At 41.5% G+C, this 26,866-nt stretch overlaps 1 protein-coding gene across 1 annotated transcript in view; it reads right to left on the reverse strand.

Moving 5' to 3' along the window:
- SACM1L (SAC1 like phosphatidylinositide phosphatase) overlaps window positions 1-26,866 on the reverse strand; it is a 68,204-nt gene that overhangs the window by 37,530 nt on the left and 3,808 nt on the right. Inside the window, exon 2 of the mRNA XM_065933878.1 lies at window positions 208-305. Coding sequence (XP_065789950.1) covers window positions 208-282 — 75 coding nt within the window. The 5' untranslated portion in view covers window positions 283-305. The remainder of the gene's footprint in view (window positions 1-207; window positions 306-26,866) is intronic.

Consider the following 26,866-nt stretch of genomic DNA (forward strand, 5'->3'; position numbering starts at 1 on the left):
TTAATCCTTATGAACAGTAAAATGCTAAAAATTTCAAGAAAAAGCATAAAATCAAGGCACAAAAATCAAATGAGGTAGTAAGAATTAAATTTTTTCTAAGAAGGCACTCAGAGATCCACACACCGACACAGATCTCGTCAATTTAACCATTACTGCAACTTAGGTGTAAAATCTTTCAGGACACTTATAACCCTGGCCATGAAATACCTGAGAGTGTAACTTCTGTGGACACACGGTCGATGATAAGTACATCATCTGCTCCATCATCGCAAGCTTCCACATAAAATTTTTCAGGGGTGATGTGCCTAAGAAGAAGTTCAAAACCATAAATAACTAAAGGAAATAATGCGGACACTTCTCACAAACCTACTGCAACAAGGTAGTTAAATCTGACATCACTGCCCAGCTTTGGACAGATAAAGCTGTTATGCTGTCCTTCTGTGTTCACTGCAACTCTTCTTACTTAATTCAATGCTGGTAAGGTTTTAATCTGCTAAAACATCACCACTTTGACTTACATAAGACAATCATACTAGAATCTAATTTAGAGTCAACACAGCGCAGAGGGGATGCAGCACAGCAGTCAGGAGCAGAGTCCCTGGAACCAGACCAGCTGTGCAGTGTGAACTTGGGCACGTTCCTTCCCCTCTGTTCTTCAGTTCCCTTATCCACAAAATAAGGATACCACCAGACTCATGACAGAGCACTGCTGTGAGAATGCAAAGAGCTAACCACTGACAAATTCTTAGAACACTTAAAACACAGTAACCAAGACATAACTATTAGCCAAAAAGGCTAAGAAACACATTTCCAGGAAATTGCTTAAAATAAACTTTAACATTTTGGTATTTTGTTAGAATGCCATCTATATGTTCTTGGGGGGAAGAAAGACCCTCTGCAAAATAAAAAATAAAGAAGGTAAAATCAGAGTTGGGGAAGAGTACTCAAAATGTATGCAACTTTGTAACCTGAGTTCAACAAAAATGAACAGCTGGATCTGCAAGAGAGAAACTGGATAACTTCAGCAAGCAACTGAGCATGGTTCAGGAAATAACTGCCTCAGGAAATAACCATCAACAAAACAACACAGTGAAAATATAGATTTGCATGCACTAAAACAAAGGTTTTAGAAAAGGCAGAGGAACCAGAGATCGAATTGCCAATATCCACTGGATCATCGAAAAAGCAAGGGAGTTCCAGAAAAACATCTATTTCTTCTGCTTTATTGACTATGCCAAAGACTTTGACTGTGTGGATCACAATAAACTGTGGAAAATTCTTCAAGAGATGGAAATACCAGACCACCTGACCTGCCTCTTGACAAACCTGTATGCAGGTTAGGAAGCAACAGTTAGAACTGGACATGGAACAAGAGACTGGTTCCAAATAGGGAAAGGAGCACATCAGGTATATATTGTCACCCTGCTTATTTAACTTATATGCAGAGTACATCATGAGAAACACTGGGCTGGAGGAAGCACAAGCTGGAATCAAGATTGCTGGGAGAAATATCAATAACCTCAGATATGCAGATGACACCACCCTTATGGCAGAAAGTGAAGAAGAACTAAAGAGCCTCTTGATGAAAGTGGAAGAGGAGAGTGAAAAAGCTGGTTTAAAACTCAACATTCAGAAAACTAAGATCATGGCATTTGGTCCCATCACTTCATGGCAAATAAATGGGGAAACAGTGGAAAGAGTGGCTGACTTTATTTTTCTGGGCTCCAGAATCACTGCAGAGGGTGATTGCAGCCTGAAATTAAATGACACTTACTCCTTGGAAGGAAAATTGTGACCAACCTAGACAGCATATTAAATAGCAGAGACAATACTTTGGCAACAAAGGTCCGTCTAGTCAAGGCTATGGTTTTTCCAGTGGTCATGTATGGGTATGAGATTTCGACTGTGAAGAAAGCTGAGTTGCCGAAAAATTGATGTTTTTGAACTGTGATGTTGGAGAAGACTCTTGAGAGTCCCTTGGACTCTCAAGGAGGGAGATCTAACCAGTCCATCCTAAAGGAGATCAGTCCTGGGTGTTCACTGGAAGGACTGGAGCTGAAGCTGAAACTCCAGTACTTCGGCCACCTCATGTGAAGAGCTGACGCATTTGAAGAGACCCTGATGCTGGGAAAGACTGAGGGCAGGAGGAGAAGGGACGACAGAGGATGAGATGGCTGGATGGCATCACCGACTCGATGGACATGAGTTTGAGTAAACTCTGGGAGTTGGTGATGAACAGGGAGGCCTGGCGTGCTGCAATTCACGGGGTCGCAAAGAGTCGGACACGACTGAGCGACTGAACTGATTCCACTTGTTTGATTTAGGATGAATAGAATGTTAGATTTCTAATTTAGAGAAATAGATATGCAACAAGCAACAAAGGTTTACTGTACAGCACAGGGAACTACAGTCAGCATCTTGCAATAATGTATAATGGAAAATAATTTGAAAAATAACATGTACATTAACTGAATCATATACATAAAAAGAATTCTACTTTTTGAAACTTAGTAATGTTTATCTTTTTGCCAGTTTTTCTAAATGTCTTATGGATATCTACTAACAATGTATGAGATACAAAATTTTAAATATATTTGCGCAAGATATGATTAATATAAATTAAATATAAATCTATATTTAAATTATTAATCGTATCATTCAAGATGTTCCTATTCTTATTTTTTCTGTATTTGATAAAATATCCTCAGAGAAATGTCAGTATGTCTCACTCTGATTATATATATTTTTTCCCCTTATATTTCTTCTGATTTTTGCTTTATGTATCTGTTTCTTTCTTGTTAAGTGTCTAATGGTTTATGAGGTTTATCTTCTCTGTGAACTGCACCTATTATGATCAAAAATATTCATCTTTCTTTAAAATAAATAAATTTTTTAGACTAAAGGTAGGGTAGGGAGACTGGGGGTTAAGGGCAAGGGGATTAAAACAAAAATAAACAAATGGGATGAAATAAACTTAAAAACTTTTGCACAGCAAGGGGAACCATAAACAAAATGAAAAGACAAGCTAAGAACTGGGAGAAAATATGTGCAAACGATGTAACCGACAGGGGACAAATTCTTAAAATACACAAACAGCTCAATATTAAAAAAAAAAAAAAAAAACCAATCAAGTCTCTTCAACAAATGGTACTGGGAAAACTGGACAGCTACATGTGAAAAAAGAAGAAAAGAAATTAGAGCATTCCTTAACACCATACACACACAAAAAAGCTCAAAATGGCCTAAAGGTCTAAATATGAGACCGGACACTATAAAACGCCTGCGTGCTAAGCTGCTTCAATTGTGCCCAACTCTGTGTGACCCTGTGAACCATCGCCCGCCAGGCTACTCTGTACATGGGATGTCCCAGGCAAGAATACCGGAGTGGGGTGTCATTTCCTCCTCCAGGGCATCTTTCTCACCGAGGGATCGAATCCGTGTCTCCTGCATTGGCAGTCGGGTTCTTTACACTAGCACCACCTGGGAAGCCTAGAGGAAAACATAGGCAGAACACTCTCCGACAGAAATCACAGCAGTATCTTTTTTGATGCAACTTCCAGAATAATGGAAATTAAAAACAAAAATAAATTAATGGGATTCACTTAAATTCAAAAGCTTTTGAACAGCAAAGGAAACAAACCAAATGAAAAGACAACCCACAGATTGGGAGAAAGTATTTTCAAATCATTTGACTGTCAAGGAATTAGTCTCTAAAATTTACAAACATGGAGAAGGAAATGGCAATCCACTCCAGTATTCTTGCCTGGGAAATCCCATGGACAGAGAAGTCTACATGGCTACAGCCCATGGGGTCAAAAAGAGTTGGACATGATGTGACTTAGCACACAATCATGCACGATTTATAATTTTTTTTTACCATAAATGCAAAAATACACATGAGTTTTAAAAAATGGTAGATTAAAAATGTTTCTTCCAAAAGATCTGTTACTTATGGAAGATTGCTTTTCCCTTAAATGTCTTTGTGTGTGCATCTGTGTGTTCAGGCAGAAACCTAGGGTATATGTATAAGACATCATCATTTCATGAATATTTTTATTTATTCCAATCTTTGAAAATTGTTCTTACATATTTTCCATGTCCTTAGATTGTTTCTTTTTAGTGAAATGAATAAATAGTTCCATTTTAGTATATGTATACATGAAAATGTTCAAATGATTTGACCAATTCTTTTTCTTGTTTTTTGTATTCTTCACAATTAGAAAAACTTCTGTGAACTTTCTTCAGAGTTCTCCCTGTGTATTTGTCTGTGTATTATTAGTTAAAGTTTAGAGTACATGAAGTGAAATAAATTTAAGGTGTTTAAAGAATGTTCGCTATATATTTGCAGAAAGGTGGAACAACAACATTATTGATCTTAAATTGCTTCTGTTGCACATCCAAGACTCTATAAAAGCTATCAAAAAGATATATAGTATATAGTAAATAGTTAAAATGATTGTTGCTACTGAGGATGCTATCTTATTAGAACTGCAAAATTTGTAAAACACTTGAAATTCAAAAGTCAGTATGAATGCTTACATTACTTTTTATTACAAGTACTTATTATAAGTACTTGTACTTCATTACTGTTCAGAATGGTCATTCATGGAGCAGAATTTTCAACATTACTAGTTTAAAGAAGCTTGCTAAAAATACTAAGAAAAAACTAAGCTTGTTAAAATAAATGGCACATTTGTCCCACTCAAAAAAAATAAAATAAAATAAAATTTACATGATGCTTAACAAAAACAAACAATCCAATCAAAAAATAGGTTGAAGACCTAAACAGACATTTCTTCAAAGGAGACACACATGAAAAGATGCTCAACACCACAATTATTAAAGAAATGCAAATCAAAAACTACGAGGTACCACTTCACACCAGTCAGAATGGTCATCACCAAAAAAATCTAGAAATAATAAATCCTGAAGCGAGGGTGGAGAATAAGGAACCCTCTTGCACCGTTGGCACTTCCCTGGTGGCTCAGACAGTAAAGCATCTGCCTGCAATGTGGGAGACCTGGGTTCAATCCCTGGGTTGGGAAGATCTCCTGGAGAAGGAAATGGCAACCCACTCCAGTACTCTTGCCTGGAGAATCCCATGGATGGAGGAGCCCGGTAGGCTAGAGTCCATGGGGTCGCAAAGAGTTGGACACGACTGAGCAACTTCACTTTCACTTTTCTTGCACTGTTGGTGGGAATGTATATTGATATAACCACTATGGAGAACAGTATGGAGGCTCCTTGTAAAACTAAAAATAGAACTACTGGGCATATACCCTGAGAAAACCATAATGCAAGAAGACACATGTACTCCCAATGTTCACTGCAGCACAATTTACAACAGCCAGAAAATGGAAGCAACCTGAATGTCCACTGGCAGATGAATGGATAAAGAGGATGTGGTACGCGTATACAATAGAATATTACTTAGCTGTTAAAAGAAAATCGGGTCACTTACAGTGATGTGGATGAACCCAGACTCTAGCATACAAAGTGATGTGACTCAGAAAGAGAAAAACAAATACCGTATATTAACATGTATATACAGGATGTAGAAAAACGGTACTGATGAACCTATTTGCAGGGCAGGAATAGAGATGCAGACACAGAGAATGGAGTGGACACGGGAGGGAAGCAGCACGTGCAGGAACTGCGGGAGCAGCACTGACACATGCTCACCACCGTGTGAAACAGGTAACGAGAGGGAAGCGGCTGTGCAGACGCGGAGCTCAGCCTGGTGCTCACCGCTGACCTCCGGGGTGAGACGGGGGCGGAGGAGGGGGGTGATACATGTATGCACAGGGTTGATTACGGGGGTGGGGGGGGTGATACCTGTATGCACAGAGCTGACTGATGCTTTTCTACAGCGGAAACTAGCACAACAGTATAAAGCAATCAGATTCCGATTTAAAAAACTAAATTTAAAAAGAGCGCGCACTATGATACACTTTGTTAACGCACCCCTATGTTTATAGCAGCAGTATTCACAACAACTGAGCCAGGGAAACAACCGAAATGTCCACAGACAGAAGAATGGGCAAGGAAAATGTGGTACAGAAATACAACAGAATATTACTCAGCCATGAAAAGCAATGAAATAATGTCATTTGCAGCAACGTGCATGGACCTAGAGAAATACAAATATAGTACGATATTGGTTATATGTGGAATCTAAAACAATGATGCAACTGAACTCATTCGCAGAATAGTGAGCATTAAATAAGCATCTATTAAGTACTTTGGCTAAGCATAACAGGGCTAACTCAGGTATAATAACTTTCTGTCATTAAAAGAAACATTCTTTAAAGGAGAATAAGAGAGAAAAGTTGCAAGTTTTCATTATAGGGGCCTAAACACAGGACCCTAAAGGGTAATCAATCCGTATTTTAAGAAATACAAAAGAAGGCATTGATACCTTTGCCAATGGACAATCTCTAAGCAATTTACTTTTGTTAGGAAGATACTGAAATCAATTTATATCTCAATTTTAAAACATTCTTTTTTGGGGGGAGGGGGGCATAGACCATGTGAGATCTTAGATCCCTGCCCAGAGACTGAATCTGTGCTCCCTGCTTTGGAAGCTCACTGGACCACCAGAGGAGCCCCTCAATTTAAATATATTTTATTTGAACATATATAACTGGAATACATGAACAGCAACATGTTATCTATATTGTTGCTTTTGCTGTTTAGTCACTAAGTCATCTCTGACTCTTTTGAGACCCCATGAGCTTCAGACCACCAGGCAGGCTCCTCTGTCCATGGATTTCCCAGGCAAGAATACTGGAGTGGGCTGCCATTTCCTTCTCCAGGAATCTTCCCAACTCAGGGATCAAACTCACGTCTTCTTTACCACTGAGCCACCAGGAAAGTCCTAGCTATAGTTTAACTCATATCCTTTCCCAACTGTATTAAGCTACTAATTTTACCACATATTTCTAATTAGATAAAATTATTCCAGTAACAGTATTCTAAAAAGTAAGAATACCTATTTTTTTTTGCCCCAGAATTACAGTGACAAATCTGCCTTTCTCGTAATTCCAATCTTTTTAAACACCCAAAGTAATTATTTTCTAATATATCTGGATGGAATTCACTCCAATGTAAATCTGTTTAGAAGAAATGCATTCTTCAAATTAGAATATGACAAAAACCAACCCGAGAAAAAGTTACATTCCAAAGTAAGAAACCAGAGTAGCATATCAGGGGTAAATCCTCACCCAAAACATCAACACTACATAATAGAGAAGTCTGATTTATCAAAGACATAGGTTCGGAAATTTAAAAAAAAAAAAAAAAAAAAAACTAAGAATTATAACTGAATGTCTTTCTCCATTTATTTGTAAAGATTATGAGTCTATAATAAGAAAAAAGCTTTTAGTATAGTTTTTTCAGTCAGCTTTTGAAAGACAGCATAAGATGCTGGTTACAACCCTGCTACTTATTTTAGGAGCCACTTTTACTTTGCACGCTGCTGCTGCTGCTAAGTCGCTTCAGTCATGTCCGACTCTGTGCAACCCCATAGACGGCAGCCCACCAGGCTCCCCCGTCCCCGGGATTCTCCAGGCAAGACACCGGAGTGGGTTGCCATTTCTTTCTCCAACGCATGAAAGTGAAAAGTGAAAGTGAAGTCGCTCAATTGAGTCTGACTCTTCGAAACCCCAAGGACCGCAGCCTACCAGGCTCCTCCGTCTGTGGGATTTTCCAGGCAAGAGTACTGGAGTGGGTTGCCATTGCCTTCTCCTTACTTTGCATAACTATTTAAAAAATCTGAACAGTTCAGCTGCAGACAGAATGTGCTGAAAATTCAAGAGTTTTACTGCAGAAATGATTGTGGTAGGCAGAATTCTAAAGATCACTGCCTAAGATTTCCACTCCTAATTATTCAATCTAGGTACTGCCCTGCAGACAGAATCAAGGTTACTAGTCAACTGGACTTTAAAAAGGGAGATTATCGGACTTCCCTGGTGTGTGTCCAGTGGTTAAGATTCCACACTTCTACTACAGGGGGTGCGGCTTCGATCCCTGGTCAAAGAAGATACACATGCTGTGCCCTGTGGCAAAAAAAAAAGGGGGGGGGATTATCTTGGATTGCTGGGATGGGCAGAAGACAAAAGCAAAAGGCAAGGGAAGAGTCTGTCAGAGAGAAGTGGCAGAAGCGAGGAGGAGAGATTCCAACCATGAGAAAGATTTGACAAACTGTAGATGATTCCTGAGATGCTGAGGTCATGCAGGGACAGGAGAGTGGCCTCTAAAAGCTAAAGGTGGTCTCAGGCTGACAGTCAGCAAGAAAAAACAAATCTCAGTCCAACAACTACAAGAAAGTAGATTCAGTCAACACCCTGAATGAGCTTCTAAATGAATTCCTCCCCAGTCTCCCTCCACTATGAAACACTTGATTTTAGCCCACTGAGACTTGCATTGGACTTCCAAGAGATGATATACTTGTATAGTTTAAAGTTTCTAAATTTATAGTAATTTGGTACAGCAGCAAGACAAAACTAATACAGTGATCAAACCCCTCCTAGAGTGAAATAACCTCCACACTAACCTCTGGCCAAAACACACACTTCATCTTCCTGGCAGAAAGCAAAGAGATGTTTCCCTCAATTGAATCTGACACCTGGTGTCTGAGTTTCTAAGTGATAAAACTTTTTAAAAACTATTTTTAATGTAATGTCCTTATATTTTATTAAACCAAGTTTTTCCCCCTTATGTCTTAATCTAGGTATAAGTAACAATGTTTCCTTGACTCACAAGGATCTCTGAACACACTGATTTCTAGGCTATCCTACCAAAAGATGATGTCTTTAAATTCTAGTGACGCAGTACAGTGAAAAAATTGTAAGTTTTAAACTCTTAACAAACCTGATTGGAATTTCAACTCCATGCTTACTGTCATAAGTCCCTGAACAAACCACTGAACTTCCCAGTTCAGCTTTCTTCATTAAAAACTGATAAGCAATGGGTGAGGGTAAATCAGAGAATACATGTGACATGCCTGAAACTAAGAAGAGAGCCCACAAAACAGTGGCATTATTTCTTCCCCCCACTCAATGGCCTTGGACCACTGAGCGCTGGGTTTAGTATCTTCTGCTGTCTTAAAGTCTCTGGGGAGAGGTGGACAGGGAGGGACCTCAGGGCTCAGAGGATGGGGCAGAGCTAGGTGGGCCCCTGCCCACTCGGGCCCCAGGGAGCCTGGCGAGGCCCCGGGCCTGGTCCTCTGCTCTCGGAGAAGCCCCTGCAATTGCACGGTGTCTAAGCCCTGCCCTCATCCCCAGATCTCTTCCTGCCACGAGGTCTTGGCCTGGAGCCGCCCCTACACCTAAGCTCCACCCTCCACAGGCAAGGCCATAGGGGCCTTTCTTCCCTATTGCTACTGTGATTCTATTTTACCTTCTGGTCACTGTCTCACTTATATTTTTATTTTTTTCTAAACTATCTCTTAGTTTTCTAATTTTACTTTATATTCTCTGCTATTGTTCTGCTCCTTTTTATTTTCTTGCGGCACCGCGTGATTTGCATAATCTTGGTTCAAGTGCTTAAGGTTGGGCCTGAGCTCCTGTGGTGGGAGCACTGAGTCTGAGCTGCTAGATTAGCAGAGAACCTCAGACCCCTAGGAACATTGGAAAGAGGTATCTCTGAGGTCCTGACCTTGGCACCAAGGCCCAGCTCTGCCCAACTGCCTGCAGACAGCAGTGCTGGAAGTCTAAGACCAAACAACCAGTGAGACAGGAATATGTGTATACTAAGTTGCTTCAGTCGTGTTTGATTCTTTGAGATCCCATGGACTGTAGCCCACCAGGCTTCTCTGTCCATGGGCTCCTCCAGGCAAGAATACTGGAGTGGGCTGCCATGCCCTTCTACAGATCTTCCTGACCCAGAAGACAGGAACACAATCCCACCCACCAAAAAGAAAAACAAAACAAAAGGAACAGGTGGCAAAAAAAACTTTTACAGGTGAAAGTACAGGTAAAAAAACCCTACAAAATCAAATAAATGAATAGGAAACAGGCAACCTACCTAAAAAAGAATTCAGAGTAATAATAGCAAAGATGATACGAAACCTTAGAATGGAAGCACGGACTGAGAAAACACAAGAAATATTTGGGACTTCCCTGATGGTCCAGTGGTTAAGAATCCATCTTGCAACACAGGCTTCTCCAAGCCAGGCTTCAGCAATATGTGAACCGTGAACTTCCAGATGTTCAAGCTTAACGGCAGAGGAGCCAGAGATCAAATTGCCAACATCCTCTGGATCATCAAAAAAGCAAAAGAGTTCCAGAAAAATATCTATTTCTGCTTTATTGACTATGCCAAAGACTTTGACTGTGTGGATCACAATAAACTGTGGAAAATTCTTCAAGAGATGGGAATACCAAACCACCTGACCTGCGTCTTGAGCAATCTGTATGCAGCTCAGGAAGCAACAAGTTAGAACTGGACATGGAACAACAGACTGGTTCCAGATAGGAAAAGGAGTACGTCAAGGCTGTATATTATCACCCTGCTTATTTAACTTATATGCAGAGTACATCATGAGAAACGCTGGGCTGGAGGAAGCACAAGCTGGAATCAAGATTGCTGGGAGAAATATCAATAACCTCAGATATGCAGATGGCACCACCCTTATGGCAGAAAGTGAAGAAGAACTAAAGAGCCTCTTGATGAAAGTGAAAAGAGGAGAGTGAAAAAGTTGGCTTAAAGCTCAACATTCAGAAAACTAAGATCATGACATCTGGTCCCATCACTTCATGGCAAACAGACAGTAAACAATAGAAACAGTGACGGACTTTATTTCCTTGGGCTTCAAAATTACTGCAGATGGTGACTGTAGTCATTAAATTAAGACACTTGCTCCTTGGAAGAAAGCCTATGACCAAACTAGACAGCATATTAAAAAGCAGAAACATTACTTTGTCAACAAAGGTCTGTCTAGTCAAAGCTATGGTTTTTACCAGTAGTCATGTATGGATGTGAGAGCTGGATCATAAAGAAAGCTGAGCACCAAAGAACTGATGGTGCTCAATGGTTTTTGAACTGTGGTGTTAGAGAAGACTCCTGAAAGTCCCTTGGACTGCAAGGAGATCAAATCAGTCAAAGGAAATCAGTGCTGAATATTCATTGGAAGGACTGATACTGAAGCTGAAGCTCCAACACTTTGGCCACCTGATGCAAAGAACCGACTCATTGGAAAAGACCCTGATGCTGGGACAAGCTCAGTTGGTAAAGAATCTGCCTGCAATGCAGAAGACCCGGGTTCGATTCCTGGGTGGGGAAGATCCCCTGGAGAAGGAAATGGCAACTCACTCCAGTATTCTTGCCTGGAGAATCCCACGGAAAGAGGACTCTGGCTGGCTACCGTCCATGGGGTTGCAACAGTTGGACATGACTTAGTGACTAAACCACCACCTGATGCTGGGAAGGATTGAAGGCAGGAGGAGCAGGGGATGACAGAGGATGAGATGGCTGGATGGCAACACTGACTCAGTGGACATGAGTTTGGGTAAACTCCGGGAGTTGGGTGATTGACAGCAAGGCCTGACGTGCTGTGGTCCATGGTGTCGCAAAGAGTCGGACACGACTGAGCAACTGAACTGAACTTGTAACTCGTGGGACGCAGGTTTGGTGCCTGGTCAGGCAACTAAGAGCCCACATGTGACAGAGAAACTCAACCCGCAAGCCACAACTACTGAGCCTGAGAGTCACAAGGAAACATCCCACATAATGCAACTAAGACCCAAAGCAGCCAAATAAATAAATAAACATGAACCCAACAAAGGAGCACCTCAATACATAAGGCAAATGCTAACAACCATAAAAGGAGAAATCAACGGCAACACAGTAATAGTGTGGGACTTTAACAAGCCCTTACACTGGTGGACAGATCATCCAGACAGAAAATAAGGAAACACAAGTTTTAAATGACACCATAGGCCAAAGAGACTTAATTGATAGGACATTCCACCTGAAAGCAGCAAAATACACTTTCTTCTCAAGTGCATATGGAACATTCTAGAATAGATCACATCTTGGGTCACAAATCAAGCCTTGGTAAGTTTAAGAAAATTGAAATTATATCAACCATCCTTTCAGACCACAACACTGTAAGAGTAGAAATCAATTACAGAAAAAAATACTATAAAAACCACAAACACACAGAGGCTAGACAATACACTACTAAATAACCAAGAGATCACTGAAGGAATGAAAGCAGAAAACAAAAAATACATAAGGCAAATGACAATGCAAACACAATGGTCCAAAACCTGTGAGACCCAGCGAAAGCAGTTCTAAGAGGGACATTTACAGCACTTCAACCGCGCTTAAAAAAGAAAAATCTTACATAAACAATCTAACCTTACACCTAAAGCAACTAGAGGAATAACAACAGCAGCAACAACAAAGTCAGCAGGAAAAAAATCATAACAATCAGGCAGAAATAAATGAAATAGAAATAAAACAAAAGCAAAGGTCAATAAAACTAAAAGTTGGGTCTTTTGAGAAGATAAACAAAATTGATAAACCTTTTAGTCAGACTCATCAAGAAAAAGAGAATTCAAATCAGTAAAACTAGCAATGAAAAAGGAGAAATGACAAGTGACACCTCCGAAACATAAAGGGTTGCGGGAGACTACTACAGCAACCACGTGCGGTGCTAAGGCGCTCAGTCGTGTCTGACTCTGCGACCCCGTGGACTGCAGCCCACCAGGCTCCTCTGTCCATGGGATTCTCCAGGCAAGGATACTGGAGTGGGCTGCCATGCCCTCCTCCAAGTGATCTTCCCGACCCAGGGATCAAACCTGCGTCGTATGTCTCCTGCATCGGCAGGCAGGTTTTTTCCCACTAGTGACACCTGGGAAGCCCGACAAGCAACTATGCCCTCCAAATGGGCAAGCTCTTGGGGAGGCACAACTTTCCATGAACCAGGAAGAAGCAGAAAACATAAACAGATCAACCGCCAAGTAATGAAACTGAAACTATAAATAACAATCCTCCAACAAAAAAGTGCCCAGGACTAGATGGCTTCACAGGCAAGTTCTACCAAATACTTAGAGAAGAGCTAACAGCTTTCCGTCTCAGACTTTCTAAAAACTGCGGAGGGAGGAGCACTTCCAAATTCATTCTACAAGACTACCACTACCCTAATACCAAAACAAGACAAAACATATCAGAAAAAAGAAAATTACACACCAATATCATTGTTGACCATAGATGCAAAAATCCTCAACAAAACACTAGGAAAGAGAATCCAATAACATGTTAAAAGAATCATGCACCATGATCAACTGGTATTTATCCTAGAGATGCAAGAATTCTTCAACATACCAATCAATGTGACATACCATATTAACAAATTAAAAAATAAAAACCATATGATCATCTTAACAGATGCAGAAAAAGATTTTTACACAAGTCAACATCCATTTATGATTTTAAAAAAAAAAGAAACTCCAGAAAGTGGGCAGAGGGAAACTCCCTCAACATCACCTAGGCCAGGTATGACAAACACAGAGAGAACATCTTTCTCAACATTCTCATCATTCTCAAAAGACCTACACTCAGAAAACCATTCTCATTTAGTGAAAAACCAAAGGCATTTCCTCTAAGATCAGGAACAAGACAAGGATGTCCACTGTCACCACTCTTATTCAACACAGCTTTGAAAGTACCAGCCATGAGAATCAGAGAAGAAAATGAAACAAAAGGAAAAAAATTGTCACTGTTTGTAGATGGTATGCTACTACACAGAAAATCCTAAAGATGCCATCAGAAAACTACTGAGCCAATCAACGAATCTGGTAAAGCTGCAGAATACAAAATGAATGCACAGAAACCTTTTGCATTACTACACACTAGTAATGAAAGATCTGATAGAAAAATTAAGTAAACAATGCCATTTTCCATCACAACAAAAACAAAACACCAAGAAATAAACCTACCTAAACAGGAAAAAGACCTTCACCCAGAAAACCATGAACGCTGATCAAAGAAATCAAAGATGATATAAACAGAGAAATTTACTGTGTTCCAAAATCAGAAAAAATCAACACTGTGAGAAATAACTATACTATCCTAAGCAATCTACAGAGTCAGTGCAATCCCTATGGAATTACCAATGGCATTTCCCACAGAATCAGAACAAAAACTTTTACAATTTGTATGGAAAAACAAAAGACCTCGAAAAGTCAAAGTAATCTTAAGAAAGAGGTAGGTGAAGGAATCAGAACCCCCCCAATTACAAGCTATACCACAAAGCTACACTAATGAAGACAATATGGTACTGGCACAAAAACAGAAATACAGAACAATGGTGCAGGACAGAAAACCCAGAGATAAACCCAGACATCTACTGTCACCTAACCTATGACAAAGGAGGCAACATACAATGGAGAAAAGACAGTCTCTTCAAAAAGTGATGCTGGGAAAACTGGACAGCTACATGTAAAAAAATGAAGTTAGAACACTCCCTGACACTCCACACAAACACACACTCAAAATGGATAAAAGACCTAAACATAAAACTGGACACTATGAAACTCTTAGAGAAAAACAGGAAAAACACTCTGACATAAACCGCAGCGAGATCTTTTTGGACCCACCTCCTATAGTGATGAAAATAGAAACAAAAACAAACAAACAGGACCTAGTAAAACTCAAAAGCTTCTGCATAGCAAAGGAAACCATAAAGATGACAAAAAGACAACCCTCAGAATGGGAGAAAATATCTGCAAATGAAGCAATGGACAAGGGATTAACCTCCAAAATACACAAACAGCACATGGAGCTCACTATCAAAACAACAGCACCTTCCTGGTCTCAATTCAGTTCAGTCGTGTCCCACTCTTTGTGACCCAATGGACTGCAGCACGCCAGGCTTCCCTGGCCATCACCAATTCCCAGAACTTGCTCAAACTCATGTCCACTGAGTTGGTGATGCCATCCAACTATCTCACCCTCTGCTGTCCCCTTCTCCTCCTGCCTTCAATCTTTCCCAACCTCAGGGTCTTTTCCAATGAGTCAGTTCTTCACGTCAGGTGGCCAAAATATTGGAACTTCACAACTGGAGCTCCTGGTGGCCCAGTGGTTAAGAATTCACCTACTAAATCATAGGTTTGATCCCGGATCGGGGAAGATTCCACAAGCTACAGGGCAACTAAGCTGTGCACCCAAACCACGTAGCCTGTGCTCCAGAGTCCACAGGCCGCAACCACTGCAGCCTGCGTGCCCGAGGGCCATGCTCTGCAACAGGAGGGGCCACCAAAGGGAGAAGCCAGTGTGCTGGACTAGAGAGCACTCCCCGCCTGCTGGAGCCAGAGGCAGCCTGGCTGCAGCAGTGAAGACCCAACACAACCAACAATAAATTAACTTCTAACAAATCTCAAAATAAAAACAACCCAATCAAAAGGTGGACAGAAGACCTAAAGCAGACTACCCAATCAAAAAATGGACAGATGACCTTAACAGGACTGCCAGTGGCTCAGTGGTAAAGAACCCACTTGCAATGCAGGAGACTTACAGGAGAAATGGGTGTGATTCCTGAGTCAGGAAGATCCCCTGAAGTAGGAAATGGAAACCCACTCAGATATCCTTGCTGGGGAAATCCCATCAGAGAAGTCTGGGGGGCTGCAGTCACGGGGTCCCAAAAAAGCAACACAACTGAGTGACTAGACAACAACAACAAAATGCACATGAACAACATTACCGACCAAAGCAACGCAGATCAGTGAAGGATCACCTTTCACCAGCCCGAATGATCACCATCAAAAAAACCTACAAACAGTAAACGTTGGTCTGCATCTGCTGGAAATGTAAATTGATATAGCCATTGTGGAGAACTGTATGGATGTTTCTTAAAACACTAAAAACTTCTATATGACCTAGAAATCCCCCTACTGGGCATATACCCTGAGAAAATGACAATTCAAAAGGACACATTTATCCCAATGTTCACAGCAACACTATTTACAGTATCCAGGACTCAGAAGCAACCTGAATGTCCAAAAACAGATGAATGGATAAAGAGAATGAGGTACATATATACAAAGGAATATTACTCAGCCATAAAATGGAATGAAACTGGGTCATTTGCAAAAATGTGGATGAACAGCCACCATGGAGGTTCATTAAAAAACTAAAAACATGACCTTCCTGGTGGTCCGGCGGTTAAGAATCCATCTACCAAAGCAGGGGACACTGGTCCAATCCCTGGTCCGGGAGGATTCCACATGCCATGGGCAACTGAGCCTGTGCACTAGGTCTGAGAGTCACCACTACTGGAGCCTGCACACTCTAGGGCTCACAAGTCACAACTAATGAGCCCGTGGCACAACCACTGAAGCCTGCACACCCTAGAGCCAGCAAGTTGCAACTACTGAAGCCTGTGAGTCTAGAGGCCACTGTGGTGAGAAGCCAGTACACCACAACTAGAGAACAGTCTCCACTCAGTGCAACTAGAAAAAGTCCACACACAGAAACAAAGTCCCAGGGAAGTAAAAAATAGAATAAATAATTATTTTTAGAAAACCTAAAAATAGAACTACCAGGAAGAAAGTGAAGTGAAAATGAAGTGTTAGCTGTTCAGTGTGTCCGACTCTTTGAGAATCCATGGACTGTAACTTGCCTGGCTCCTCTGTCCATAGAATTCTCCAGGAAAGGATAATGGAGTGGGTAGCCATTCCCTGCTCCAGGACTACCCTATCCAAGGACTGAACTGGGTCTCCCCCACCGCAGGCAGATTCTTTACCATCTGAGCCACCAGGGAAGCCACGGAACCACCGCATGACCCAGCAAACCCACTATTGGGCATATACCTTCAAAAAAGCATAATGCAAAAAGACACACGTATACCCCAATGTTCACGGCAGCACTGTTTACAACTGTGAGGACATGAAGCAACCTGAATGTCCAACAACTGATGAGTGGATAAAGAAGATACGGGACATACATACAGCGGAGTATTGAAAGTGAAAATGAAAGTCGCCCAGTCGTCTCCGACACCCTGCAACCGCATGGACTATACAGTCCACGGAATTCTCCAGGCCAGAACACTGGAGTGGGTTGCCTTTCCCTTCTCCAGGGAATCTTTCCAACCCAGGGATCGAACCCAGGTCTCTCGCATTGCAGGCGGATTCTTTCCCAGCTGAGCCACAAGGCAAGCCCACAATGGACTACTACTTAGCCATAAAAAAGCTAGAGAAAAATTCTCTGACAGAAATCACAGGAAGATCTTTTCTGACCTACCTCCCAGAGCAATAAACATAAAACCAAAAATAAACAAATGGCACCTAAGTAAACTTAAATGTTTCTGCACAGCAAAGGACACCATTAACAGACAAAAGGACAACACTTGGAATGGGAGAGAATATCTGCAAATGAAGCAATGGACAAGGAATTAATCTCCAAAATATATAAACAGCTCATGGAGCTCAGCATCAAAAACAAACAGCCAGCCCTATTGAAAAGTGGGCAGAAGATCTAAACAAACACTTCTCCAAAGAACACAGAGATGACTAACACACACATGAAAAGATGCTTAACATCATTAATTATTAGAGAAATGGCAAAAAGTGAGATATTACCTCACCCCACTCAGAACGGCCATTATCAAAAAGAATCTACAAAGAATAAATGCTGGAGAGAGGGAACCCTCTTGCACTATTGGTCGGAATAGCCACTGATGTGGCCATGTACTAAACTGCACAGGAGAAACTAACACAACACTGAAAAGCAACCGAACACAATAAAAATTATTTAAAAAAAAATGGACGACCTACTGTATAGCACAGGGATCTTTGCTCAATGTTATGTAACAACCTAGAGGGGAGAGGAACTTAAAAAAGAAGAGATACACACATTTGTTTTTTACAAAAGATAAATACCATATGATCTCACTCAAATGAAGAATCAGGAGGGGAAAAAAAACCCTGAGCTCACAGACGTAGAGAACAGCCTGGTGGTTTACAAAAGCTGGGAGAGGAGGGTGAGCAACATGGAGGAAGGGGGTCAAAGGGTACAAACTTCCAGTTATAAAGCAAGTATCTCATGAAGATGTAATGTTAAAAAGAATAAAAAACAAAACTGAAAACCTCTCCTTGAGAACAGAAATAAAAGATAAGAGCCGGGTACAGGCTCTGGACTTCTGGTTCGAGATGGCGGAGGAAAAGGACCTGTGCTCATCTCCCCCTGCGAGAACACCAAAGCAGCAACTAGACATTGAACAGCCATCTACAGGACGCTGGAACCCACCAAAAAAACAGATCCCGTGTCCAAAGACAAAGAAGCTGCGGCAAAGACGGTAGGAGGGGCATAATCACAATCAAATCAAATCCCATACCCATCACATGGGTGACCCACAAACTGGAGAAGAAGACCAAAGAAGTTCTCCCCCTGCTGTGAAGTTTTGGAATCCGCTGGGCTTCCCAGTCTGGAGATTTGACAAAGGGACTAGGAATCCCCAGGGAATCTGGCCATGAAGGTGAGCAGGATTGGATTATAGGACTTCCACAGGACTGGGGGAAAGAGACTCCAGTCTTGGAGAGAACAAACAAAATCCTGGGCACATCAACCCCCGAGGAAAGGAGCAGTGACCCCACAGGAGACTGAACCAAAGCCACCTGCTAGTGTTGGAGGGCCTCCTGTGGAGGCCTGGGTCAGCAGGGGCTCGCCACAGGGACGGGGGCACCGCAGCAGGCCGGGAAGGTCCCCCTCAGTGTAGACCCTCCTGGAGGTCACCATAAAGCCTACCAGAGATTCCGCAGGCCCCAGGGCTGGGTCACCTCAGGCCAAACAACTAACAGGGAGGCATGCAATCCCCCCCATCAGCAGATAATTGGATTAAAGCTTTACTGAGCAAGGCCCTGCCCTCCAGAGCAAGAGCCAGTTTTTCCCACCATCAGTCCCTCCCATCTGGAATCTTACACAAGCCTGTTAGCTTCCTCCATCAGGGGGCAGACAGAAGAAGCAAGAAGAGCCATGATCCCACAGTGGTTGAAAGAAAAACCATATTACAGAAGGTTAATCAGAATGAAAAGCAAAGTTATGTCCCAGAGGAAGGGACAATATAAAACCCCAGAAAAACAACTAAACGAAGTAGAGATAGGAAACCTTTCAGAAAATGAAGTCAGAGTAATGATAGTGAAGATGATCCAGGATCTAGGAAAAACAATGAAGAAGATTCAAGAAATGTTTACCAAAGACATACAAGAACTAAAGTGAGTGAAGTCGCTCAGTCATGTCTGACTCTTGGTGACCCCATGGACTGTAGCCTACCCGACTCCTCCATCCATGGGATTTTCCAGGCAAGAGTACTGGAGTGGGTTGCCATTTCCTTCTCCAGGGGATCTTACTGACCCAGGGATTGAACCCAGGTCTCCCGCATTGTGGGTAAACGCTTTACTGTCTTAGCCACCAGGGAAGTTCCAAAAACAAAACAAATAAACAGAGATGAATAATAAATACACTAGAAGGAATCAGTAGCAGAATATTTGAGGCAGAAGAACAGATAATGGCCTGGAGAACAGAACGGTGGAAATCACTGCCACAGAAAAGAATATAGAGAAAAGAATGAAAAAGAAATGAAGACAGCCTAAGAGACCTCTAGAACAACATTAAACACATCAACAGTAACATTACAGGGGTCCCAGAAGGAAGAGAGAGAGAGGAAGGACCTGAGCACAGAGTCCCAGGCAGGATAAACCCAAGGAGGAACACACTAAGACACATAGTAATGAAACTGACAAAAGTTAAAGACAGAGATAAAATATTAAAAGCATCAAGGGAAAAATAACATATAAGGAACTCCCATCAGGCTTTCCGCTGATTTCTCAACAGAAACGCTAGAAGCCAGAAGGGACTGGCACCATATGCTTAAAGTGATGAAAGGGAGGAATCTACAACCAAGAATACTCTACCCAGCAAGACTCTCCTTCAGAGTGGACGGAGAAATCTAAAGCTTTCCAGACAAGCCGAAGTTAAGAGAATTCAGCACCACCAATCCAGCTTTACAACAAATGCTATAGGAACTTCTCTAGGCAGGAAATACAAGAGAAGGAAAAGGCCTACAGAAAATAAACCCACAACAATTAGGAAATGGTAATAAGATCTTACACATCGATAATTACCTTAAATGTAAATGTATTAAATGCACCAACCAAAAGACATTGACTGGGTGGATGAAAACGTGCAAGTATGTCACTTACCACACTACTCTGCTTGACCCTCCAAATTGTACATAATTATTTTATACTGTTTAATTATGTTACCATTATGGCTTGCCACTGTAATTAACTTTTGTTTTTTGTCTGGCTATTGACTGTAAAAACTGACAAACATCTTTCACTATTGTGATTATGTAACTATTACTGAATACCACTGCCTCAGGTTTGGTCAACAGAAAAATAACAGAACTCTGTATCACCAAAACTACAACAGAAAAAACTGCAGTCACTTTTCAAAATCCAGGTGCATATCAGAATTCTCTTGAAATTTTTTGAAAAATACAAATGCCCAGGTATTGTTCTTTTTCTCCAGAGATCCAGATATGTTTCTAATGAGCAGTCATGTTTAAAAACAACTGGACTATATGGTAATCTTTTATGTTTAAAGATCTAGTTTACTTTTAAATGATCTAGTTTGTTTCACTTTTTCTATTCCATATTCAGTACTCCCATTTCATTTATTTTATTCTCTAATTTCTCCATCTCTTTTTTTTTCAAGTTCTTTCTCAAGCCTTTAACAAGCACAGTAGAAAAACTTCTGTACACATATAAACAGTATGTATTTAGAAAACTTATGAATTTTTGCCTAATTAAAAAATTTATAACCTTTTGATAACATTTGTTTGACATAGTATGACTAGAATGCTAGATTTCTAAGAAAAAATAGATACATAACAAGCAATGAAAGTTTACATATAGCACAAGGAACTATAGTTGATATTTTGTTACAATCTATAATGGAAAATAATTTCAAAAATAATATATGTGAATATGTATAACTGAATCACCTTGCTGCACACTGGAAACATTTTAAGTAAACGATATTTCAACAAAATATATATATTAAGAAAAAAAAAAGAGCTGCAGAATAGGAGAGCATAGAAAGGAAGAATGGGGAGAGGAAGAGTGGGGTACAATCCAGGACGCTCAACATCCACTGAGCAGGAATTTCAGGACAGCAGACAAGAAAAAAAGAAATCTATCAAAGAAATAATGCAAAGAAACCTCAGACCAAAGGACAAGTTTCCAGATGTAAAAGGCCCACCAAATAAACATGGAAAGCGCGCACGCACACACACACAGAGGCACATTAAGGGTAAAACTTCAAAACACCACACAGATACAATCCTCAAGTTTCTAGGGAAAAAAAAAAGCCAAAAAAGTAAGAGAAAGAAGTACTGAAATATTCAACAGTCAAACTACTGGATTACTCAACAGCAACACACTGGACTATTCCACAGCAAGTTCTTTAATTCTGAAGGATAATAAAACCCTAGCTGAGAATTCTATACTTAGCCACAGTATCATACAAATGTACCTGAGGACAGAATGAAAACATTTGCAGATGTGCAATATCTGAAAGATACTTCTCTTTCACTCTTTCTGAGAAAGAAGGAAAAGTTCTTTCATCAAAATGGAGTAAATCAACATAGTCACAATCCAAAGCAGGAGAGAGGTAAAAGAAATTGTCGTGATGACGGTAAAGGGAGGGTCCAGGACGACAGCTTATACAACAGGCCTTAGGAACAGCCAGTCAGATTAAAGCAGAGAGGACACGGCTCCCGGAGGCGAGACTGAGAAGGAAACGAATCGACAGCTCTGACTTCTCTGAGAAGATAGTTTTATTGCTGTCCCAGAGACTGAAGATTTATTAGCAATAAGGACACAAAGAAAAGCCAAGCAAATAAAATACAGGCACTTTCTTTAAAAAAGCTTGTTCTGTACTGGGGTCAGGCCCACTGACCAACAACGCTGCGGTGGTTTCAGGTGAGCAGCCGTACACATACGTGGATACATTCTCCCCGAGCCCCTCTCCCTTCCAGGATGCCACACAACACTGAGCAGACTTCCACCTGCCATGCAGTGCGTCTTTGTTAGCTATCCATTTTAAATACAGCAGTGTGTACATGCCCATCAAAAAGACACTTTTTAATTCAAGGAAAAACAAAGCGTTTTTATAAGGAAATGTAATATTACAATATACTGTTGATGTCCTTTGAGTCAATCCTATGCAACCGTAACAATGTGAACACTGAATCTCTTAAACTTACTACACTGAGAGGAGAGAAAGAGAGGTACAAAAACTAAATTCCTATTTTCTGAAGCAGAAAGTCGTCATATGACTGAAACTGAAAAAAATCAGGAACTAGCACTATAAGCATGTAGTTTACGAGGGCAGAGGAAAAAATCAGAGGAGACTGCATAAAACATAAAAGCAGACCTCTGGGACAGTGGGACTTGGGAGTGCGGAAGACTGCTTTCATAATAAGCTTCGCGTACTGTTTCATTTTAAACCGTACACTTGTATTAGATTACAATGAAAATTAAGTTTGAAAAGGTGTTAAAAGAACAAAAACAAAAATAAGAGTAACAGTTGATCAAGGTGAAAAAGAGTTCCATCTAGCCCAAGGGCTCTGGGGCCTTTGCTGAATCTAAGTTACTACCAGTGCCGCCAGCAGGCTGCTCTGATCAATGCTATTGAAAACCGTTTACAAATTGGAAAAATGAAGATATGAACAGTGACTGCTACCTAATCAACATTTCTAAGAAGAGTAATTACAAGTAACAGCTCAGAAGCCAACTAATCATGACAGCAGATATCATTCCAACTCCTATCTTGTTTAGTCCCTAGGTCCTGTCAGACTCTGCGATCCCATGGACTATAACCCGCCAGGCTCCTCCGTCCATGGGATTTCCCAGGTAAGAATACTGGAGTGGGTTGCCATTTCCTCCTCCAGGGGTTCTTCCCCACCCAGGGATCGAACCCACTTTTCTTATGTCTCCTGCACCTGGCAGGCGGGTTCTTTACCCCTGGTGCTACCTGGGATCTGCAGTTACACTGTAACCAATAAGAGGAGAAAGAGGAATTGGGTTTTCTCTGATTAGAAGTTCTACAAAGTATCACTAAAGCCAAGCTCTGCCTGGAGTTTTCCCAAAATTAACCAGTCAACAGGCTACACCAGGTTCTCAATGGATTAAGTGCACAGAAACTAAGAAGACTCAGTGATGAACAAATATGTAGGCAAGGGACTTCCCCCTGTGGTCTAGTGGTTAAGACTCCCTGTTCCCAATGCAAAGGGCATGGATTCCAGCCCTGGTTTGAGGAACTTAAGATCCTACATGCCCCTCTCTGTGGCCAAAAAAAAAAAAAAAAAAAAAAACCCTAAGATAAAAATAAAGACTGATTCTCTGGTTTGCAAATATATATGTGTATGTGTAGGCAAAATTTTCTTCCTGTTGCAAAAGGAAAAAAAATGGCCCTCAACTGATTTGATACTTTTCACTTCAGCAAAACTCTCTCAAATTACTTATCTGACAAGGTAGATTTTAGAAGTTAAAGAAACTCCCTGTGAGAAGAATATTTGATCATTAACTATACTGTTGATAATCAAATCTCCAAAGTTCAAAGTAATATCGCATACTAAAATACATTGGTGAGGTCATAAGAATCCAGTAGGTATCAACAATTCTCTTTAACTCAACAGGAATACTACCTGGTGTCTTTCAAGACAGGGGATTTGACATCAGCCCAGAGTTCCGGCTTCTGTTAAGATGACACTTATTTTTTGGAAGACACACCAAAACAGGCAGAAGCTTGCACTCTCTCTTCTTGATCCCAGAGACCATGGACTTCAAAGCCCATTAGGTTTTAAAAATAAAGGGCTGTTGGGCCCATGGAGATGCGTGGCCAAAATGGCAAAGGCAGGAAGACTGTGAGCTCGCCTCCTCCCACAGGCACAGCAACATCACATTTACGGAGCAACTACCGATGGGACAGACGGCAAGACCAGCAGAAGAGATCCTCTCACCTAGACACACAGAGGAACCCAAGACCGGCAGGAGGGGAGGAGACGCAGCGCAGCCAAGACCCACACCACCGGGCAGGTGACCCACCAGAGGGAGGGAAACTCCACTGCAGAGGCCCCCGAGGCACGAGGGCTCCAGCCCACCTGGAGTGGGCGCTCCAGCTGGGTGCTCCTCCCCTGGGAAGCTCACTCGGAGCACCGTTTCACTTTGAAGGCCAGAGGGCTGTGAGAAACAGATTCCACTTTTAAAGGGCGCACACAGACTCACATGCTCCAGGACCCAGGACAGAAGCAATCATTTGAAAGGAGCCTGGGCCAGACTCACCTGCTGACCCCAGAGGGGCTCACCCTAGGGAGCAGGATGGTGGCAGACATCTTCCACTCTATCACAAGGTCACTGGCAAGTGCACCCTGGCATCCTCTTAGCTCATGAGCACAAGGACCTCGCCCCACTAGCTGTCCAGCCTGGCCTGACCCCACAAGCGTCAGCACTGGGCACCTCAGGCCAAGCAACTGGCCAGGCAGAGACAGCCCACCTACCCACCAGCAGACACGCTGTCTTATTTAACACCCAAGTCCACAGCTGCCCCACGACGCAGCCCTGTGCACCGAAGGGCCCGGGATCACCCTAGACACCAGGGTCCCGGGACTAGCCCCAGCATCCCCAGGACCCTGCAGCCGGCGGCCCGGGACCCAGCCCCACCCACGAGTGGGCCGGCACCAACCCTGGGGCCCCCAGGTTCCAGCTCCACAGTCCAGTGGGCAGACAACAGCCCCGGACCACTGCAGCCCTACAGCCTGCCATACCAGAACCCAGCCGCACATTCTGAGTCGGAGCTCTGCCCACCAGCGGGGCAACACCGGCTCTGCAGCCAGTGGATACAGCCAGCAAAATCACCTACATCCACGGTGAGTAGTGAAGGGATATGCAGAACAAAAAGGTGTAAAGGATGGTGTCAAATGAGTAAACACGCTGGGCTGGGGGTGGGGAGGAGAGGAGTAAAAGTGCAGGGTGGTTAAAATGCTTTTCATTTAAGAGATCAGCAGCTTAAAATAATGACAGACAGAGACTTCTACACGTAAACCTCGCAGTAACCACAAACCAAAAATCTATAACAGATACACACGCACGCACACAGACACACACATGACTTCTTCCAAGTGCACAAGGAACATTCTCCAGGATAGTGTGTTGGGAAAACTGTGGAAAGCTACATGTAAAAGAGCTAAACTGTTCTCTCACACCATGCACAAAAGTGAATTCAAAGCGGATTAAAAGATTTAAATGTAAGATCTGAAGATAATAAATTTCTAGAAGAAAACACACGCAGAATGCTTTCTGACATCCATCTCAGTAATATATATATTTTTTTGCTATGTCTCCTCAGGCAAAGGAAACAAAATAAAAAATAAACAAATGTAACTACATCAAACTAAAAAGCTTTTGCACATGAAGGAAACTATGAAGAAGAGGTAGCCTACTGAATGGGAGAAGTTATATGCAAATGATACATATGATATAAAGAATTCTAACAACTCAAGAGAAAAGAAACAAACAACCTGATTAAAAAACGGGCAGAGGATCCAAATAGACATCTTTCCAAGAAGATATTCAGATGGCCAATATGCACATGGAGAGGTGCTCAACATCGCTAATCATGAAGGAAATGCCAATCAAAACCACAATGAGATACTGTCTCTCATTTGTCAGATGGCTATTATCAAAAAGACAACAAAGAACAAGTACTGGCGAGAATGTGGAGGAAACGGAACCCTGTGCGCTGGTGATAAACTAGTGCCATCACTACGAAAGAGAGAAAGCAGGCTCCTCAAAAAATTAAAAACAGAACTACCATATGATCCAGCAATTCTGTCCCTGGGTATTTAACTGAAGAAAACAAAAATGGTAGTTAGAAAAGATAAATGCACTCCTATGTTCAATGAAACATTATTTATAAAAGCCAAGATATGGAAACAATCCAAGTACTCATCAATAGAGAAACAGATAAAGATGATGTGTTTTATATATATACAATGGAATATTACTCAGCCATAACAAAAGAATGAAATCTTGCCATTTTACCAACCAATGAACTAAAAGGGTATTATGGTAAGTGAAATGAGTCAGAAAGAGAAAGGCAAAATCTCTATGACTTCAACTGTATGTAGAATCTTAAAGACAAAGCAAATGAACAAACCTTAATGGAACAGAAGCAGAACCAGATACAGAGAACGGGAGGTGGGGGTGGGTGGGGGGTGTTGGAAGAGTAGAGGGAATTAGGGGGAGGAAAGGACTACGTGAGGGAGATGAACAGGAACAAACTTCTAGTAAGAAAATAAATGAGTCAAGGGTACGAAGTGTACCATGTGGGAAATACAGTCAATAGTGATTAATATCTTTGTATGATAAAATAGCATAAGCAGACTTAAACACTATGAAAAGCATAGAAATACCAAATCATTATGTTGTGTACCAGAAACTAACATAGTGTTGTAGGTCAATTATACTTCAAACTCATAAAAAAGAGATCAGATTTGTGGTTATCGGAGGCCAGGCAGGGGGAGGTAAAAATGGATGAAAGTAGTCAGGAAAAGAGATGTGTGAAAAATCTGAATGCTCACTGTACTGGATAGACTACATACGCCTTCATCACAGACTAGCCCAGTCCACATCTGTTCCCAGGGTTCTAGTGCCTCTGCCCTGGTTGACCTCATAGCTATGACAAATTTTTTTAAAAAGAAAAGCCACTTCTTAACTGAGGAAACAGTGTTTCTTTAGATATAAGCTGCAGCCTGATTCACTTTCTAGATTTCCTGCCTTACACATTTTTCACCTGA

The sequence above is a fragment of the Muntiacus reevesi genome, chromosome 4 (genome assembly GCF_963930625.1).
Source record: "Muntiacus reevesi chromosome 4, mMunRee1.1, whole genome shotgun sequence".
Classification (NCBI taxonomy): domain Eukaryota; kingdom Metazoa; phylum Chordata; class Mammalia; order Artiodactyla; family Cervidae; genus Muntiacus; species Muntiacus reevesi.